General features: G+C 52.2%; 1 protein-coding gene across 3 annotated transcripts in view; it reads left to right on the top strand.

The window, feature by feature from the left end:
- Positions 1-19,269, top strand: part of SH2D3C (SH2 domain containing 3C) — a 55,168-nt gene extending 35,899 nt beyond the window's left edge. For all 3 annotated transcript variants that reach the window (XM_073313991.1, XM_073313992.2, XM_073313993.1), the window contains 9 exons: positions 4,827-4,955; positions 7,334-7,782; positions 8,970-9,094; positions 10,603-11,168; positions 12,451-12,566; positions 13,246-13,417; positions 14,411-14,522; positions 15,942-16,148; positions 18,069-19,269. In XM_073313991.1, the coding sequence (XP_073170092.1) occupies positions 4,827-4,955; positions 7,334-7,782; positions 8,970-9,094; positions 10,603-11,168; positions 12,451-12,566; positions 13,246-13,417; positions 14,411-14,522; positions 15,942-16,148; positions 18,069-18,244 (2,052 nt within the window). In that variant the 3' untranslated portion in view covers positions 18,245-19,269. The remainder of the gene's footprint in view (positions 1-4,826; positions 4,956-7,333; positions 7,783-8,969; positions 9,095-10,602; positions 11,169-12,450; positions 12,567-13,245; positions 13,418-14,410; positions 14,523-15,941; positions 16,149-18,068) is intronic.
- Positions 19,270-21,043: the final 1,774 nt, after the last annotated feature.

Raw genomic sequence — 21,043 nt, forward strand, 5'->3', positions numbered from 1 at the left:
AGGAGCAGATCCATGACCAGAGAGCACTTGATAGGGACTCAGGAGAAGGAGTCCTCGATGGTGACACAGGCTTCCCTGTGGTCCAGGATAGTGAGGCAGGAGAAAGCTCCATGAGCAGAAGAGAAGCCTCACTCACTGTAATGTGGCTTCCAGGCTCTGGCCAGAGTGAGAACAGCCCACCAGAGAGGTGGTTGGAGAGCTGAGACAGAGCCACGCTCTCTAGCGTCCTGCTAAGAAAGGAGAGGGTAGATGGTGACAGATGTAAAAGAACAGGGGCAGAAACGGATAAAGGAGCTAACCGCAGAGAAGGTCTGGAGAGCACATAGACCTGTGGCAACAGGAAGAGTGGAAGGGGAGCAGACAGGAAGGTGTTGGGCATGGAGGCAACGTTCTAACAAACCAAGGCCAGCTGTCATGCAAGTGCATGTCTGAAGCACTTGCCTGTAGATGTGTGTGTGTGACCCTTTAATATCCTGCCAGCTGGACCATGGCTAGTGGTTTACTTCCAACTTCAGCCACCAAAGGCCTCAGTGAACTCTGCCGGTGCTGGGGCAGGGCAGCCCTTCTACCTTGTATCCAGATCAGAGACATGGGGGGGAATAGAACCACAATTATTCCAAATCCCTATTAGTTTTAATGGGAATTCTGGCAGAGTAGGAACGCGAGAGCCTAGCCATAAATGGATGTGGCGATCACAGTTATTCGGTGTATTAGCAATTAGCATCACATAATCAAAACGGGTGACAAGGGGCTTCAAACCTCTAACTGATGGAGTGAGCCAAACTTTGCTGTCAATTACACCCTGGATTGCAGTGCACTTGCATCATTGTACCTGGGAATATGGGCCAGTAGGTATAATAAAGAGGAGGAAAAGGTGGAAATTAAGCAAAGGAAACTTTAATAGTGAGATGCTTGTATCTGCATCACAGATGAGGAAACTGAGGAGGCATGATTTGCCTGATGCGGTAATATGAGAATGGAACCCAGGAGTTGTAACGCCCAGACCCCACTGCACTAGATCAGCACCCTTCTTTGGAAGGCAGTGCTAACGTGTGTTACTGCCAAAGCCTTTGGCACCAATAGTTCAGCACTGGCCCAGAATGTGGGACTAACACGAAGCTGCAGGACTGTGGGTCATGCCTGTATTAAGTGGTGCTCCAGGATTCTTTCTATCCAAGAGAAGCCTGCATGAGTGTGTGTTGTGCGAAATAATGCAATGGGAGGGCCCTGTGGCACTGCAGCTGCACAGGTGTAAATCCAGAGCGGCTCCTTTGAGATGCTGCGCTGGTTTATTGGAGAGCCTAGCCTGTCCCTTGCAGGAAACAGGCTCCGAGGTCTGGGCTTGTGTACGTGAGTGCATGTCCGGCTGTGGAGCTCCACTGTGCGTTTGTGACTGGGCATCCTCTGGGAATCCTGTCATCTCTCCGGGACGTGGAGTCTGAGGAGGGTGGTCTTGGGCCTGAGTCCCAGCTTCAGCTGATCTGAGACATTACATCATTCCCTTGTCTCTCTAGGGGGCGGGGGAGGGGAGGATTGGATGTTTTAGGCTCAGGTGCATGAGTGTTAGTAAAAAGCTCATTTTTATGCAAAAGATTTCCTTTAAATCTGTCATTATTATTCATGATACTAGCAGGCTAACAGAGTGGAGTTAACCCTTTGGTGGATGGGTCTCTTGTGTTACTCCTACATGATCCATCCTTAACCACAGGGTGAGCTTTCCCCAACAGTGCACTGATTACAAATCAGACAAAGTGGCTTTTTTAAATTTTAGTTGCCCTGGTCCAGACTCAACCCCTGCCTGCATTTCAAATCCTGACCACAATGCCGCTCACTTCTCTGGCCTCCCGCTGGGAGGTATCATCCAAATATGTTGATTATTCCAACCTCACAGTTGTGTGCATGAGGGTGGGGAACAGCTGAAATGCTGAATAGCTTTGCAAGGAAAAAGCATCTGTTTACATCTAGAGAAAGGTTCTAATACTATCCTACACAAGAGCCTGCAGAAACTACAATCTACACACAGCGTGGGGAGTAGGGGGATGGCTGGGGGAACAGGGCAGACTCAACCCAGTAACAGGCAGTGCTTTTATAATGGAAAGCTGGTTGCAACCTAGCATCTTGGTGGCAGTCAAACTACTTTCCAGTATAAATTACAAGATAAGCTGCTCCAACCAGGGAAGAAGGATGGTCCGCCAAAGACCTGCCTTGAAGTCCTGGTTCCAACCCAGACACTTGAAGTGACTTGGCCCAAGCCACAGATCTGTGAGGCCCTGCGTTTTTAGTATTTACCTATTTTTCTCTGAAAAGTTCCCAGCTTTTGGTGGAGGTGGGAAAATCAGTATTGGGGATTTACCAATTTTCACCTGAATTTTGGGTAAGCCAGGACCAAGCTTCCCCCTTGCAGAGTTTCCACAGCTGCTGTGAAGGGGGGGAGCCAGATGGGCAAAGAGCCAGCTACCAGCAGCCCAGACCTCCCGACTGCTGCAGCAAAAGGGAGCACTCTCCTGCTAACTCGTGAGCACGAGGCATGCGCCCCCCCGCTTTTTTTTTTAAAATCAATTTTCACTCAATTTAAGTTGTGGAATAAACACTGAGAAAGCTCCAGGAAGTATTTTACAAAATCAAAACAAAAAGCCAAGGGCCTTACACAGCTGCTCTGTGCCTTGATTCCCCATCTATACATGGGGATAATACCTCTGTGACAAGGCAACCCTACCCCAGGGCACCCTCCAAAGTCATGCACCTGCCTCAGTTTCCCCATGGTCCAACCATAAAAAGGAACACAGTCTCCCGCTGTCCAATACAAAGTCCCATCTTTGGGCATAATTGATGTAGATGTACAATAGTCCACAGAACTGCTATGGTAAAACTGTTCTCCCACTCACAGTAAAACATACAAAGGTAGTGAGATTTTTCCATTCCTAGGGATCTCACTTCCAGGTCACCCAGCAGCACTTGGTTCCCTCCCAGTCCCTTTCTGCCCTTGTTCCAGAGCTCCACTCTCTAGCCCATCCACATGAAAATCACCGTCTCTTGACTTTGACCCAAACACCAGCCAGCAATTCAGCCCTTTTCAGCCACCCCTCATTGGCTCTCCAGCTCAGGAAGGTCGGCAGGCTAGCCCCTTTCCTGACATGCTTAGGTAGATCTCACCTGCCCCTTTCACTTTGTGCTCACAGGCAGCTGGGGGACTCTCCAGATCTCTCTCCTCCCCTCTAGGTCCCAGCCAGACATCCTCTTAAGCCCAGTTGGGGATTGGCTTATCAGTCACAGGTGAGCTGGCCTCTTCCTTCTGAAAGGACCAGTGTCACCCTGCGACAGCCACTTTATTTCCCAGGGACAACATCCATTAATGTGTGAAGAGCTCAGATACTATGGTGAAGACGGCCAGATAGATAACAGCAATACAGATAGACAGAGCACTATGAAGAATGGGAAGTGAATTCTGCTACATAAATATCTCAGGGCACAATAGCCCTGTGCAGCCACATTAACTGTAAGCATGACCGACATATTGCGAGGAGATGTCACCCCGTTAGAAACAGAGGGAAGCTTTGTACCATTTTGGTGGTTATCCCACGGACGAGAAAAAAATCAGAGCCATCCCTCTTGCCTCTCGACAGCTGTCTTACGTAGCCATCTCCATATTGTTCATGGCAACATGCGAGCGCCAGGGGTGCGGAGATAGTAAGTGTGCATGTCTCCCATGTGTGCAGCCCAGAAAAATTAGTACTGAACAAGTCAGAAGAGTAAGGGTTTGACCTGGTCCAAAACCTTCTGGCGGATCAAATTCCCAGCCCCCCCCTTAGAAATAAAGGCTCATTCACCCGATCAGCCATGACTGAGCTGACAAATATTGTAGGAGTGAGTGCAGTAGCCCAGTTCAGGCGTAGGGTATAGAATTGCATTGTGAGGGGATCCTGCAGTGATGATGCACTGGAAACAGAGGGAGCGCACTGTACACACAGCCTGATTCAACAGGCATTGAGGACTGTGCCGTAGTCACCTGCAGCTTGCTGCAGGCAGGATTGCTAGCTCTGACTTTTCTTCCTCCAGCAGCTCTGCCTTCAGTTGCACTGGTGTCATTAGCTCCTGGCCTGCTGGGACTCTGACAGACAGAAATAACCCAGTGATGTCATACAGTTTGGTGGCAGAGTAGGGAGGGCAGAGAGGAGGCTGTGTCCAGTGGGACCGCTCGTTCACTGCAGGGGAGTTGCAGGTGCTTTGATTCAGAGAAGCATATGCTGCCAGAGTGGAGGAACGGGGGCATCAATACATCTCTCCTCCCCGAAGCGCGTGTGTGAACAAAACACACACGCAATCAATCCAGGAAGAAAAGCAGTGAAGCAGCACAGCCGGCCCCAGGGGATGTGCAGATTGAAGGGCTCCTCACAAGAGCCTTCTCGTGAAACCAGCTGTCATCTCGGGATCCACTACAGACAGCACATCCATGCACCTCCCTGTGCACCCGGTGACGGGATCATTTTGCAGCTCATGTTAGCTGACAGTTCTCTTTACGCATCATCCCTCTTCCCCTACCACAGGCCCCGATCCTCTGTTGGTGACAGGCCATCCAAACCATCCTTACGCTGCTGCTATCTGTAACTCGGTGTTGGTGGATCTCTGCTGTGTGGTGGCAGCTCTGTATTTGAGGGGATCCTTCTACAGCTGGTGGGGCTTGTATCTCCTTGGGGTGTCTTGTGTGTCTAGGATAGGACCTCTCCTCAGGCCAAGGGCAACTCCTTGGGTGCTGGTTGTGTTCTCTGGGCTCCTGGCACGTCTAAAGGAACAGAGCGGTGGCTGATGTGCACTTGTGCTCTTTCCAGTTCTCCAAGGAGAAGTACATCCTTGACTCTTCGCCAGAGAAGCTTCATAAGGAGCTGGAGGACGAGCTGAAACTGAGCAGCACGGACCTGCGCAGCCATGTGTGGTACCATGGGCGCATCCCCCGAGAGGTGAGGGGGAACTGAGCTGCTGCTGGAAGCCCCTAGCCTTGGCTGCCTGCCCTGGAGAATCCAGGCTGGCCTCAAGTGCAGCAAGAGACACCCTAAGGCCCATCTTTGCAGGGGGGCTTTGAACTCAACACCTTGCCCAGTCTGCCACTCTGCTAGCAGGACTGGAAGGAGAGGGCAGGACGCTCTTGCCCCCTGCACTGGGACACCTCATGGCTTGATTTCCCCTTCAGGCAGCCTTCCCGCTCCACCGGGAAAGGGTCACTGGCCAATCTGCATTGCCTCTGTGGATCTGTGCTGCAGGGAACACTGCCTGGCCATGTGGTCATGGGACCATTCTGAGCAGCACTTGGGGGGCACAAGCAGTTCCCTTGAACCCGGATGATACAAATACCCCCACCCCCTTTAAGTGTCCCCTCAGCTCCTGTCTCTCCACTCACTCGAGCGGACATGGAACCAGCCTCTCTCCCTTTCCCTGCCCCTCCCCTATAGTCTTTAGATCCAGCTTGGGGCAGGCGGGGAGATAAATGCTTGGAGGAGGAACTCAAGTTAGAACAACCGCACAGGTGCCCTACAAGACAATCCTGCTCTGTTCTGGGGTGGGCACAAAGGGATGTGGGTGTTGCAACACTCAGCATTGGCATAACTTTTAGGCGCCTAGAAAAAAAAATTACAGAAAGGACCCTGTGATCCACAAGTTTGGCGCCTAGGCTCCCTATGCAGTAACAAGGGGAGGGACACCTTACGAGGCCATCCATAAAAGCCAGCATGCTAGGCAGGGAGTCATCTGAGCTTGCCAATGGGAGATCCCAACCAGAGGGCTGTGTGCTAAGCCCCGCCCCTCCGTCGGAGATCGGGACTGCAGGGAGCACCTATCCATGCTGGTGATCCACGAATGGGAACCCATCGCCTGGAGCCGGATGGCTTCAGCACCTAAGTGGTTTCTTGCAGGAATGAATTAGGTGCGTTCCTTGCTCCACACGCAAATGGCTGGAGGAGGAGGAGCCACCACCCACCTTATAACTTTTAGCCTAGAGCAAAGAGTGATTGGAGCAGGGAGATTAGCCCTTGGGTCTCCCACCTCCCAGGTCCATGCCTGGGCTATAGGCAGCCTCTCTCTGGCCCAAAGACTGTTTCAGTCATTATCCACAGTAGAACGGTCATTAGGCGAGAGAGAGTGAGTGACTCTGCAGTCCAGTGGTTAGGGTGATGGGGTCCAGCCCCCCTGCTCTGATCACTCTTCATTATTTATCCCCCATGGAACAGCTTCAACAGGAGATACTGAGAGTGCCCCACATCAGAATATCCACTAGCTCACTGTTAGAGTGACTGCCTGAGAGGGGGGAGACCCCTGTTCAGAACCTGCCTCCCTCTCACCTAGGTGGCAGGGGAGAAATTGAACCACTCAGGTGAGTGATCGAACCACTGGACTAAAAATTAGAAGGTAGGCACCACCCCCATCCCCTTATCTGGACAGATTTTGAATGGAACCTGATTCAGTAGGCATGCCGAGAGGCCACCTACTGGATCGGGCCCTGCACACGACTTAGGCAGACGGATGCCTGTCTTCCACTGGTTTGGGATTCCCTCTGGACTTAGGGGGCAGATGGGTGTCTAGAGGGAGGCAGAAACCAGGTGCCAAGGGAACTTTTACCCTGAAAACGTAGGCACTGAGGGAGTTTAGGCTCCTACAGGTTTCAGTGAGTTTTGTGGATCTCAGCGGAGCCTAAAACTGGGGCGTAGGTCCCATCTTAGGCCCCACCACGAATCTGGCCCCAGTTCTGTGTCCTGGAGGGTCTCTTCCCACCCCAAAGTTTCAGGGGATGGGACAGAGATTCCAGCTCACGTGACAAGGAACATTTTGAGAAGAAAGTTAGCAGAGCTCCCCAAGCTCCATGCAGCCATGTGAGAGGCCTGGATCAGGGGCCTAATTCACCACTGCCGTACACCTGGTGGAATCACCTACCCCAGTGCAACATGGTGCAAAATGCGACCCAGTCGGAGCTACAGCACTTCACACCAACTCTGCACTGGTGTAAATAACTGTATAAGGTGCAGGGCAGGGGAGAATTGGGACCCAGGGTTGGGCCTAGGCTAGTGCCATCTTCCTCTTTCTCACCATGCACTTAAGTCTTCTCCATTCCCTCTAGGATGAATTTATTTCGTGATCCAAACACCACCTGCCACTCCCCCCGCCCCGCCCTCCTCCCCAAGTTCCTGGATCCCTCTCCCTGGCTGACACCGGTCCCCCACCCAGGTTCTGGAAAGTTGCTTGTGGTGGTGCCCACCCAATATCTCACTTGGTACAAGGCCCTGCTGACCCCAGGGCTGGCCCCACCCAGAGCAGGGGAGGTCTGATAGTCTCCACCTTACGCCCCCAGGTGTCGGAGAGCCTGGTCCAGAGGAACGGGGACTTCCTGATCCGTGACTCGCTCACCAGCCTTGGGGACTACGTGCTGACGTGCCGCTGGAGGAATGAGCCGCTGCACTTCAAGATCAACAAGGTGATGGTGAAGTCCAGCAACGGCCGCACACACATCCAGTACCTGTTCGAGCAGGAGAGCTTCGACAACGTGCCCGCCCTGGTGCGCTTCTACGTGGGGAACCGCAAAGCGGTCTCCGAGCAGAGCGGCGCCATCATCTACTGCCCCATCAACCGCACCTTTCCGCTGCGCTACCTGGAAGCCAGCTACGGACTAGCCAATGGGAAGCACAGCGGGCCCCACAGCCCTGCCAGCCAGAAAGGGGGGCACATAAAGAGGCGGAGCATTACCATGACAGACGGATTAACGGCCGACAAGATCACCAGGGGCGAGGGGTGCCCAACCAGGTAATGAGATAAGTGAAAGGCAGAACAGTAAGGGTCTCAGAGGGCCTTGGCATCTCACCACATCCCTGGGATTATCTCCACTTGGGGAGACTGGCACCAAGAGGGGAAATGACTAGCCACCGATCACACAGCAAATCAATGGCAGAGCTCAGACTAGAACCCAAGAATCTCGACTCGTAGTCCCCAGCCCGCAACTCACTGGACAACACACCAGCAACAGTCAGCAACCAACTGCATTCCTCACTAAGAGCCACAGAGCACTTTGCAATAACACCCCTTGGCGTCACCAGTGAGTCAGATCAGTTAAAGCTGCAGCAAGCGTGTACAAGACACCCGATCAGCTTGATAGGGTTATACATTCCTCCAATTTCATTTTATTGGATCTTAAAAAAAAAAAAAATACCCCGGCCTTGCCGAGCATGCCAGAGATGGGAAATGGAAAGAATTGTCAAACTCTCACTTACTCTTCACTGCCCATTTCTGCCATCTGTTCTGCTTAGGCAGTGACACCAAAACAAGTCAATTTCTCCTGCACTGTCCCCATGGTATGGGGTTTGGGTTACCAGCCCTCTATGGGGAGGGTGGGGACAGGCTAGGGAGAGGAGAATGTTTAAATCCAAACAAACTGCTGTCACTGACAGTTAATACACCAATTGCGCAAACATTTCTCTTCTTACTTTGGGCCTACAAAACCTAAGCGCTAGGCCTGAATTAGCTGACTACGATCCTTCAAATACTGAAGTGTCATGAGCATTTCCTAGAGAATCAAGGCCTGGTTTCCAGAGGTGCTGAACAGCTGCAGCTCCCATTGACTTCAGCTAGAGCTGCATGTGCTCAGCACTCTTGAAAAACCCATCCCCACAGACTGGACTTTTCAGCAGAGCTTCCCCACCCACATACTTCTGAAAGTCTGGCTACTTGTGCTGGTGTGTAAATGAGAGCTGAGCTCTCCTGAAAATCAAGTCATAGGTGCCCTCTCCTGGAGTGTGGGTATACTACTCCAGCCACCCTTGAAGCCTGGGGACCAAATTCACTGCCGGCGCAAATGGACACAAGTTCACTGACTTTCATACAGTTGCACGCATTTACACTGTGAATTTGTCCCTTGGCATCTACCCTGGAGCATCTACAGGAGCCGTGTGTTTTAGAGGAATCAGTGACTTGACCTATTTTTACCCCACCCCCAGCGTATCCTTACTGCATCACCGAGACGTCATCCGGAATTGTGCAGTCAGCGTGGACCAAATCCAAGATCTCCATTCCCCAGTGTCTCCCATCTCCGAGAGCCCACTGTCTCCGGCCTACAGCACTGGTAGGAATCCCTCAGCCCCCTAGAAAGCAGTCGTACACAGAGACTCAGATGTGCATTATCCATAGTATGGAGAGAGGAATTGGGGAAAGAGGGCAGGGATTTAGCATGGGGTGACACCAGAGGCTCAGGTATGCCAACTGGGCCGGGCTGCTGCTAGATAGACACGGGCCCTGTGGCACATAACGCTGGCCTCTACATGCTTAGTACGGATCTTGTCAATGAGTCAGGATTCACCCCTTCCTCAGCCCTAGTGGCCAGGTGCCACACTACAGATACAAACTCAAGGTGTGGAAACTGAGGCAATAAGTCCAAAACAATCTTGTATCAAAGAATGACTAATCAACAGAAAACATGTCCCAAATAAACTTCCAATTTGGGTCTCAGATGCCACTCCTAGCTCTGTTGTTGGGGTGCCCTTTCTTGCAGTCTCTGGATCTTCCCTAGATAAAAATGTTTCCTGGAAGCTGGGGTACTGTTCTCACCAGTCCTTCAAGTTCTCTTTACATAAATAACCCTCAGTCCTCCACTCTGGAGCTCAGATACTGCTATCATCAGGACTTTTTCCTCTCTCTCCTACCTGGCACTGGGGTTCAGTTCTCAACAGTCCTTCCCATAACTGGTTTAGGAAGCACTCCCCTTGTGCATTGCTGGGATCTCCTCTCTCCAAAAGCTCTCTGTCCCCAACTGATCACCATACTGATTCCTCTCCAACTGAGTTCTGCTGACCTTTTTATTAAAGTCAGGTACTTACCTATCAGATAAGCACTAACCAGCCAGCTGGATGATCAGTTAGCCCCTGGGCAATCAATTAGCCCTAAGGCTGGCTCACCAGCTTTAGTCCCAGGTAAACTGCCCCCAATTCCCTCCAAAAGGCCTGTCACCCCATGACAGATCTCTTTCCTACAACTCTACTTGCCTGCTGCATCACATATTGCTAATGAAACACCAACTATCTATAATAACCCCTCTTCAGATTAAGGGAAAACATTGAGAGAGAATGAAAGTCCAGTCAGAGAGAACATAGTGTAAGAATCTCCTATGTAACAGGCTGCAGCCACTCGAACACAATGGCTGCTGTCTTTGCACAGAGGCAGATCTTAGAAACTTAAAGGAATAGTACACAGAAAACAAGGGCCTCAATCTTTCCTAACCCCCCCTCCCCCCCCACACACCACCATTTAAAAAGAATCAGCTAGTCTGGAATGAGAGTGGGGGACTAAACCCTAGAGTTGTACAACTGTTAGAAACTACTCTAATTTCTGCCAGTCCTTGGCAACCTCAAATATAACATGGGCTCAAAGTCCTGCCCTCTGACTGGCTAGAAGTTCTTATGATCATGGCAAAGATATTGTAACTTCATAGGTCCCGATCCAGATTGTGTGTTCTATCTGAGAGCTGGGTCTCTTGCATTTCTCGGTTTGGCATGCAGCATGCGTGTTTATGGGTGTGCCTGGGATGCATGTCTCTCCTCTGATCTACAGTAACTGGGTCTCCTCTTCCCTCTGCAGTGACACGGCTAAAGCCCCAAGGGGGTCAAGCTGGTGGCATACCCCCAGCCTCTCCAGTCATAAGAAGATCCAGCGAGCCACAGCTGTGTCCAGGAAACAAACCCCTGACAGACCTGGCTGATAGCACCCACTCCACTCCCTGCTATGGGTACTCCAGGGCCTCTCCTTCCCCCTCCGTTAACAGCTATAGTGACCCGGACACAGGGCATTACTGCCAGCTCCACCCCACCTCCCCTGTCGGCCAGGAGAGGCCAACTCCTGACACCAAGCTGCTCCCCACTAAGAGCTATGTGGAGAGGTTGAAGGTGGAGGGGGCTCAGAGGGTGACTGCAGAGAACAGCTCCAGTGAGGCAGGGCAGAGGATGAAAGGGGAGCAGGACATTGTGGGCTTTGTCTCACCCACTGTGGAGATGGGCTCGTCTTTCAACCCTGTGGCATTCCAGTCCCTGCTGATCCCTCTGGAAAACAAGCCTCTGGAAATGGCCGTGCTTAAGAAGGTGAAGGAGCTCCTGGCAGAGGTGGATGCCAAGGCTCTTGCCAGACACATCACCAAAGTGGACTGCCTGGTATGACTGCAGATTTGGAGGGTGGGGAGGGCGATGTCATTCCCATGACCTGCTGCTTTGAACTAACCCCACCCTTGCTGGGCTTGTTGGAAGAGCTGACGTTTAACTAAAGAATTTAGCATCTCAAAGGGACCTATCTTGTGCCAGCTGAGCAGATGAGTGGGGTCTGGTGGACTGAGCACAGAGCTGGGAGTGACCAGCTTTGAGTTTTAATCCCAGATCCACCAGTGACTCTGTGTAACCTGAGGCAAGTCACTTCAGTGCTCCTTGCCTCAGTTTCCCCAATATGTAAAATGCATGTGTATGGCTGACCTCACAGGGTACTGTGAGGGCAAATTAGTATTACCAGTGCTCTAGAGGCATGAGGGGAGTTGAGTCTCTCCTGGTCCCACTCAGTCCTCGGCCTCTCTGAGACAGCAGACAAGGGGACAATCAATGCCAATTATGTGAGAGCTTATTGCGAGGTGAGGACTTGTGCACCTGGAATTGGACTGAGACAATCCACCTCATTTCACACAGGGCACGTACTGGGGATCAGCTAGGCCCACCCTGGTCACCAGCACCCCTGGGCTGGATGGGAGCCAGCTTCCTAGGGCTGGGTTGTAATCAAAGAGCACTGTCCATTCTCAAAGCCATTACATTCCTCACGGGACCCTGTGCACAAGGTAGGGCAGGATTATTGGGGGACCAGGGAGGAGAAGTGTCTTGCCCAAAGCCTGGCGGTCATTGGCAGAGCCAAGACTAGAAGCCAGATCTCCTGACTCTCAGACCAGTGCCTCAAGAGGCTCCATACTAGCCATCCCCTGCCAAGGACACTGCTGAGGCTGTGTCCTCAAACACCTGCCACCTGCCTGCCCCATCCATGCCATTTGCCTTTCAGAGTTTGTTTCCATCTAGGGTCTGGACGCTGGTTCTTGACACCAGGGGATCTTGGGCTTTAGGGCCAAACTCATCCCTTGGGGTAAGTGGGTGCATCTCCATTTGCTCACAGTGTTTAGTACCTTCACACACACATCCAGTACCGTCCATCTCTTGGTGTGCCCTGTGTGTGTCAACCCCGCACTGGCAGCAGCTTAGGGAGTCCCCAGCATCGGTGCTTCTTTGGCTGAGCCATGCCAGCCCTGCCCACGCTGAGGCTGGTGTGTGGTGAGGCAGGGGGAAGACCTAAGCTTGTGGCTGCCACACAATGGAGCCTGTCCAGAGCAAAAACTTTCGCTGCACCTAGCCAAGCCCCCTCCCCTCAATTAGAGGAGCTTCAGCTGCTTTCCCCTCTTCGTTGCAGGTTGCTAGGATACTGGGTGTTACCAAGGAGATGCAGAGGCTCATGGGAGTGAGCTCGGGCATGGAGCTGCTCACCCTGCCCCACGGCCATCAACTTCGGCTCGACCTCCTGGAACGGTAGGCTGGGAAGCAAGGGGGCAGGGGGCCTGTGGGGCTTGGCTCCTGTCCCAGGCAGCCCAGCCTGACTCCAGCAGAGCCGTGGGGCTCAGCCCCACTCGGTTAGGTGTCTCGCTCTGGATCTTGGAGACTAGCTGTTGGCGCCAGATTTGGAAAGTTTGGCCTGTGGTTCCGAATGCAGCTTCCCTCGCCGTACACTGCTCTGCCCCGAATCTGCTTTTGGGGGGTTATTGAAACGACAGCGACAGGCCCCAGAGCAATAGCCCCGGAAACTGAAATCCTCAGTTTAGCCCCGCACTCCAGGCGGCGGCAGAGCAAGCACCACACCCAGTGCTGGCCTCCCGCTGGGCCTCAAACCTGACCTTGATGGGCCACCTCTAGGGGGAGCCCAGGCTCCATGGCACCATTCAGTCCTCAGCCTCTCTGCTGAGCCGGCCGATGAGGCCTCCAGTTGTGTCCCCCTGGACCGAGGCAGCCAGGGCATTGCACATGGGGAACCACAGAGCCATCATGATGGGGACATCTTCTGGCCACTCTTCACTTGGGTCAGATTTGAACCAGTGGCCAAGAGGCTCCATACCCCCTCGCCACCTCCTAACTCCCTTGCCTGTGCTTCCTGCATGGTCCTTGCTGACTTCCCCATCTGACATCTCAGCCTCTCTGTCTCCTCCCACGTCAGGTTCCACACCATGTCCGTAATGATCGCGGTGGACATCCTGGGCTGCACAGGCAGCATGGAAGAGCGGGCAGCCCTGCTGCACAAGACCATCCAGCTGGCTGCCGAGCTGAAAAGCACCCTGGGGAACATGTTCAGTTTTGCCGCTGTGATGAATGCGCTGGAAATGACCCAGGTACCAAAACCCCTCTCCGGCGAGTGCTCGGCTCAGCTGGGCCCCTTCTCCCACCCCCCTCCCCAAATCACACACACCTCACTGCATCCTTCAGGCTCTTGGAGCCCCAAACGCCAGCACGTTGGGGTGGGGGGGAAGAGCGGAGAGAGAATATTGTGGGGTCATGGGGTCCAGTTCAACCTGGGTGTAACTCAGAACAACGCTTGAAGCAGAGCAGAAAAGAGCTATAGGGAAATGGCGAGGATGGGAACATCTCCACCCCCAAAAAATGGCCCGGTCCCATACGGCCATGATTTGGTATTCTTTGCTGAGCTGTATTATTTGGAGGAAATGAAGTCGCCGTCCAATAGGATACAATCACTGCTTTAAGGCCCCAGCATCTCACAGGCCAAGCTGCTCCCTTCAGAAGAAGGAAGGAGATTAGAATTCAACTTTAAATCAAGCCCAGCTGGGAACTCACTTTCCCCTAGTACAAAGGAGCTGGAGCTGCTCCCTACCCTCCCCATCTCTCGCTGTCCATCACCAGCCACGCAGGAAGGAAAAAAATACCAGCAAAGCAAAAATTATTTTGATGAGCTCTCAAGTTTCTCACCACTGCAGCACGGTCAAGCTTAGAGATGCCCAGAGAGCTGGCGCAACCAAGGGAGCCCGCAGAGGGGACTGGCAGGGGAGGCTGCAAGTTGGGGCTGAGGTTTATAGGCAAAGCTGCGGGGGATCCTAGATTGGCACAGCAGGAAGTGTTGCAGGTTAGGAGCGAGGTGTGATAGCTGAGCTGCCGGGGTGTCCTTGGATTGGAACAGCAGGGGGGCTGCAGATCAGGTCTGAGGTGCTTTGGCAGATCCACCCACGATTAGCCTGTCCCCAGCTCTAGCTGGTGCTGCTGGTCCCTCATGAGCGCCAGAATCCCAGTGCGTTGGTGGGACAGTCCCTGTAGAGCTGAGAGCCTGCTGCCGACGGTCCCATGGTCAGACCCCTCCTTTCTGCTGCTTCCAGATCTCGCGGCTAGAGCAGACCTGGATGGCACTGCGCCAGCGACACACCGAGGGGGCCATCCTCTATGAGAAGAAGCTAAAGCCCTTCCTAAAGGGCCTGAATGAAGGAAAAGGTAACGGGGAGGAAGAGTCGTTCGCCTGGCATTTCTCTTTCCCCTTTGCTCTGCTCTGCAGCTCCCTTGCAAAGGTCCATACGATTCTCCCCCTCCATCCATGGAACTGTGGATGGGCTGGCCCCGTCCCATTTTCCCATATCATCCCACTGAATGAGTGAGGGGAAACGGACGTGTCCAGTTACCTCCCCCTGGCTTCCTGCCAGACTCTTCATCATCGTGATGGGTATTTCCATAGCGAGAGCCCCCTGGAAAGTGGCAGCCTCCAAAATCATGGCCTCTCTGCCAGTCACCCAAAACGTCACTCCTACCCCACTCAACCCTCCCCTTGCCCCCTCTTCCCCATTCCAGTCCCTGGTGGCTCTACCCCTCCCCTCGGAGCCTAACTGCACCCTATGGCAGCAGCAGCTCCTCCCAAGGCCTCTGAAGTTATGGGCCACCAAACCGCACTGGGGCTGCTGGGGTGGGATTGCTGCCTATGATCTGTCCATCCTTCCTCCCCCATGAGCTTCCCCCCTCCTAGCAACGCCAAGGGCGTTACGGTCAGCGTTTGTACACTGCTGCTGGGATGCAGAAGGTGCAAGACCCTGCAGAAGCTGCAACCCCAAGCTAATGGAGTCCAGCTGTTCAGTTGTCCACAGCCCGTGTGCTCTGGAATGCCTGCCACCCCCTTCCAACCAGTCCTGCCTCTTCACTTTCCAAATAGCCCCATTCAAAACAAACAAAAGCAGTGGCTGGGCATAAACATTGCTTCCTAGAGCCAGTCCCAGGTGACTTGAGTAAGCAGCTGTGTGTTCCACCATAAGGAGACAGGGTGACATTAAGAGGGAAACAGTTGGGAAGATAGACAAATTTTCCGAAGGGCTCAGAGCAGCGTTGGATACTGAGCTCTCTTGGAAAATCTGATCCCAAGTGCTGAGTGCTTGGGAATCTGACTCTACCCTCCTGACAATCTGGACCAGATGGGATTGGAGCATTCCCCCCTAGGTCCCTAGTTCATGTCTAGGGCAGGGCTTGTAGTGGACTGATCATCTGATGGCTATTTAGTGACCTAGGTGAAATGAGTTGACTGGCCCAGACCTGTCTGTAGAGGAGAGGTGTCCACATTGGTACTAACTGACCCCCTTGTTGGTAGTGAGAGGCCAAGGACTGGAGTGCCCTCTTGCTCCTGGGAGGGTCTCCCTCCTCTGTGGGGTAAGGACTGGGGCATGTTGGGAAGTGCCTGTTTGGGGGAATCTTGCCCAGACTGTACCTGTTCTGTAGCTATCTGGAGGGCATCAGTCCACATGGCTCTCAGTCTTGCACCTTTCACCATGACAAACTTTGAGGGTGAGCGTATGAAGTGGCCCCTTTGGCTCTTGAAACATCAGGCAGTAGCCAGGGAATTCAGGGTGTGGGTGTGTTCTTGCTCTTTCACAGAAGGCCCTCCACTGACCAACACCACCTTCCCTCATATCGTGCCCCTTATTACACTCCTGGAGCGGGATGCCGCACTCCTGGACAGCCCTGAGCCCTGGGAAAACACAGACAATGGTGTGGAGGTTGTCATGGCCCATCTGGAAGCAGCACGGATGGTGGCGCATCATGGGGGACTGTACCATACCAACGCAGAGGTGAAGCTTCAGGGTAAGGAAGCATTGAGTCTGATCTGTGATATCCAACTCACTTTGGGCTAAAAAGCCCCTCCAGGCTGCACTAGATACCCCACTGGCAAGGGGAAGGTCCATACAACACTAGATCTTCCTCTTCCCATCCCCGTGGAGCTGGTTCCACACCACAGAGGGTGCCCCGCTGTCAGAACTGGGGCCGTTCTCCTGTACAGAAGGGGGGATGGAATCAGGGGATACCATGCCACTGGCAGTAAATAAGCACCCCAGGGTGCTTTTCAGCTCGGCAGCCAGCTGGATGGTCTTGTGCAGCATTTACCCCTGTGGAAAAGGGGACTCCCCACTGGAGCACGTGGCTGGGTCTGGCGTAGAAAGTTCTCATCAGCACCACCTGCAGTGATCCACCTCTTCTCCCAACTTAGAGCTCTGGACAGTTTCTCCCCACCCAGCATAACAGAAAGTTCAACAACAGTCCAGCATCCTGACAAAAGCTCTTCAGTCCCATGCCCTTCTCTTAGGGCTCTCCATTGTCCTTATCCCCATCTAATGGGCCTCACACCACCTTCCCCAGAAGCTGGTAGGGAATCCAGGCCCTCCCTCTAGTCTGGGTTCCAGTCCAAGAGACTCTATAACCAGCAGCCAAGGTCTGTTCTGTCAGACTCCTAGCTGCTGCCTCCCTTCCTACTGTATCCTATCAGCTGGCCTTTCTCACAGCCTCTCCAGGTTTACCCTTCTCTCAGGGCCAGACCATACAGGACTCCCACTGGAATCCCCTAACAAAATCTCAAAGGACAAATGGAAACCCACTTCTGCTGTCCCTGGGCTTGACATTTCATCCTTCTCTGCACCTCAGTATAACACCTCCATGGGCTCTCTCCTTAGAAGTCCATATTCTGCCCTATCTTCAGGGCTACTCACCACCAGAGCCTGCTCCATCCCCAGTGGCCGTTCTGTGTAACTCCTGGCTTCCTGCTAGATTTCTCTACTCAGGAAAAGATCCCAGGGCCAACTCTGCCCCTGGATTCCTCCTTGACTCTCCCACACTTTCTGGTCCCAGAGAGTGACTGTAGAGTTCTTCACTCTCTCTTCCTACAGTACCTTCTGCTGCAGACTTCCTGTCTTTGTTGTACCGCCCAGCTGGGCTTCATCATCAGATACGCCTGGCCCACCCTCCAGGTGCAACCAGATAGCATAATTGGCCTCTCCAAGCCACATTAACTTTTTTAATTGCCTCCATGGGGTACACACCCATCACACCCCCACTGCTTCCCTCTAGATTCTCCAAAGCTGGGTTACATAGCAGTTCCCAGCAATCATGAGTTGCAAGTAGGGTGACCAGATAGAAAGTGTGAAAAATCGGGGTAGGGGGCAATAGGCACCTGCATAAGAAAAAGCCCCCAATATCAGTACTGTCCCAAAATCGGCATATCTGGTCACCCTAGTTCCAAGTCAGGGCAGAATCTGGCCCATTGTGTTTGAAGGGACTTTGAACAGAGCATCATTAAGGCCTTGGACTGGATGTGGGGTAACTCGTACTTTATCGCAGCACTATTAGTAAGAAGGTCCATGTTTCGGCCAATCCCTCTCCAGGCTAGAGACAGGCATTGTGTGGCTGAACCATGAGCCTCCCAACCCTGCTCCTGGAATAGCTCATGCTCAAATAAATTGGTTAGTCTCTAAGGTGCCACAAGTACTCCTTTTCTTTTTGCGAATACAGACTAACACGGCTGTTACTCTGAAACCTGTTTTATCATGTGCTCTCTTGATCTCATGGCCCCAGGCCAGTTTGCTTCTCCAGGACAGCTGGAAGGGCAGAGGAATCCCTGCTGCTTCCTGCTGCTCCATTTAGGCTAGGGTGGTTCAGAGCATGCATGTGATGAGCTTGTCCCCTGGTGGGCTGGCTTCTCTCTGAGGCTCTTGGGTCTTGTATCCTTTGCAGGATTTCAGGGCAAGGCTGAGCTCCTTGAGATCTTCAGCACTGAGTTCCAGATGCGTCTCCTTTGGGGCAGCCGCGGTGCTGAGAGCAGCCAGCGGGAACGCTATGAGAAATTCGACAAGGTCCTCACTGCGCTGTCCCACAAGCTGGAGCCCTCTGTGCGGTTCAGTGAACTGTAACCAACGTGGGACTCGGAGTTAAACTCACAGGGGGAGGGTGGCACCAATCAGTCCTTCAAGAGGCCAAGTAACCAGGTCCCCAGTCTGCAAGCCAGCCCACTCCTCCTCATGCAGCCATGGGGGCTAGGCAGCTGTGGGTACCACAGACCCAGAAGGGGAGCCAGCCAGGCGTGGATGGAGGGCGTGAGGAAGAAAGTTGGCATTTAACATCTGCAAAGGAAAGAACTAACCCGGATTGAAATCGCGGCATTGGGATGGGTACAGCTGTAGCTCTCTGGAGAAGAGAAACCTCCTGAAAAGTTCCAGCATGACCAGACTGGTGGGGGAGGGGGAGAGGGAGGGGTCCCAGAACAGCTATTATGATATAGGTCCATCCATGCTCCACACATGCAAACGACAGGAGGCTGCATTTTAATTTCCACCCAAAGCAGTGACCTCCCCTCCTCGACCACCAATACAAATCAACAGTGGAATCTCACTAATGGACCCTCCCCACTAACATCCTATCGAAATTCCGTGGGCAGTCCTGATGCAAACGTTTTGAGCTGCATGTTTGTGGAGGAAGGAGAGCGCTGATCACTCCCAGCCATAGGACCTCCTGCTGATTCTAAGCTGTAGTTTAGGCCAGTGTGTGCATCCCAGCTGATCTACACAAAGATGCCTGTGAAGCCAGAAATCCACCTCCTCTGGCCTTGCACAAGGTATCTCATTACCGTTGTGTTCTTCATTCAGCTTTGCTGGTTCTCAGCCACGTGGGGTCCAGTTGCTATGATCACCCAATGCCGCCTCCACTCGTACAGCCTGTTGGCCTCAGATATTTTATCTTTTCTCTGGCTTGTCTGAGGCCTCTTAATTCTGACTGTAAATAAATTTCACATTTACTTCTTGATGTACAGACTTGTGAGGGCGTTCTTGTAAATAATTATGCTCACGTCATTTTGTCTTGTAAATAAATGTACATATATCAGGTGGGGGGGCTTTGTTGTTGTTTTTGGTTCTTACATACAATAAACTTTTATGCTCTTCCTCAATGGACTCATGTCTTTGGAGGACATTTTAAAATACTTTTCTATAGTGACACAAGCTCTTACCATTCAAGGTGTGTTTGTACTGATGCCCAAGTTTCAGTGGTGTCTATTGTGCCCCAAGCATTGATAGTGTTTCTTCTTTTGTTGGCATTACTTTAGAAATTTAATGCACCTGCGGCATACAAATAGAACAGTTGCAGTGGGAATAGCTTGAGGACATATCAAGTAATAGTAATTTCACCTGCTGGAGGCAGGAACGTAGTGAAGCTGACCTTGTTCCTGCTGTTCCCTCCTGGTGTAACTCCAGTTGACTCAGTGGAGTTAAGTTGATCCATTAAGTCCTAATTTGGTTAATGCAGTCCTAACAGACAAGCCAACTATAGAGGGAAAATGATAAACCAGTTCTTAAGCCCTGGTTGTAAAGAGTCTGCTTGCAACCTAAAATGTCTACATACTATGTAGAGTCAAAATCTCACCCCAATGCGTAACAGAGTTCACGTTAAGCCTTCTCACTGCACTTAGCTGCTCCTAGGGTTCCTCCTTCAGAACTGTTCAGCCCACTCCCTTGATCCTTTCTCCCCAAAGGGTCACTCCCCCCTCCCTTATCCAAATGGGGCAATGAGCCACCTGCAACACTGAGTCAGCAGAGCCCACTTAATCCTTTCCCAGCAGGAGGAGCACCAAGATCAAGGGTTAGATGTTTCAGGCCAGACTTGCAAAAGTCCCACATGTGCTCCCTCTCCCTCTCTCTCTGCCATGCTCTATACCAGTAGAGCAGTGCTTCTGTACTTCTACAAAGATAGTCTCAAATTTCATCAAATTAATTCAGGTCTTGTTTCAAGCGTGCTGTCAGGTACTCTTGTCTGATTGCCTCCTAAAGCTGGTACTACCACAGTTCAGACTAGGGGCTTTCTGTACTCATGGCCGTACCTGGCTATTGGATGACTGTGAAGTGCTACTCCTTGAGCATCCTTAAAGGCTGCAGAGCTGTTTGGGAAGCCTTTCACATGCCTTTCAAAGACCATGGGGGAAATGATCTGCGATGTACCCTAGGCACAGCAGAGGTCCTTCTGAGGACAGTGCATTCACATACCTTCAAAAGATCAGCGGGCTTCTTCTGATAATGTATTTGTTGCCTAGTGGGGACGACTCATCGCTTATGTTCAAAATCAGATGGTCCCCAGAGTCTGAGGTCCACTAAGGGCTCTTCACAACATTATCAAACAGTAGCCCAGTCTAGGGCTGGGACTAACCCACTCAGTCTTGAATGCAACATGTAGCATGTAACAGACACCTGAGGGTGTCTGGTGAAATAGAGAGAGGGTGTCATCAGCACCTAGCTCTAAAAATCTCTCCACCTTTTCATCTTCTTTGCTTTACACCAGAACAAGCCATCTACCCATCCATTCATAAATGATGATTGCTGGTTATCACTCAGCTATCCTCTGAGTCTGGCATTTTCAGCCCACTGCAGGGTAAAAACCTCTCCAGAATTTCTCTTGGTCATTAGAACTCCTGATTGGATTGTACATTTTTTTGCTTTGCTGTAATTCTGGTGACCAGAACAGCGTGTTCTGGCAGATGGTTGGATTATGGGCTCCAAAGCCAACTTAAAAATAAACCACTCAAAACCTAGGGTTTGGGGAATTCTGGTGATCCCATTGGAATTGCTGTGGCTGCTGCTGGAATGCTGCTGCTGTGATTGCGAAAGGAATAGAAGAAGATCCATGAGGCTGTGCAGGGAGAGGAGGAAACCAAGTAACAATATGTG

The sequence above is a fragment of the Lepidochelys kempii genome, chromosome 16, assembly GCF_965140285.1.
Source record: "Lepidochelys kempii isolate rLepKem1 chromosome 16, rLepKem1.hap1, whole genome shotgun sequence".
NCBI lineage: Eukaryota > Metazoa > Chordata > Testudines > Cheloniidae > Lepidochelys > Lepidochelys kempii.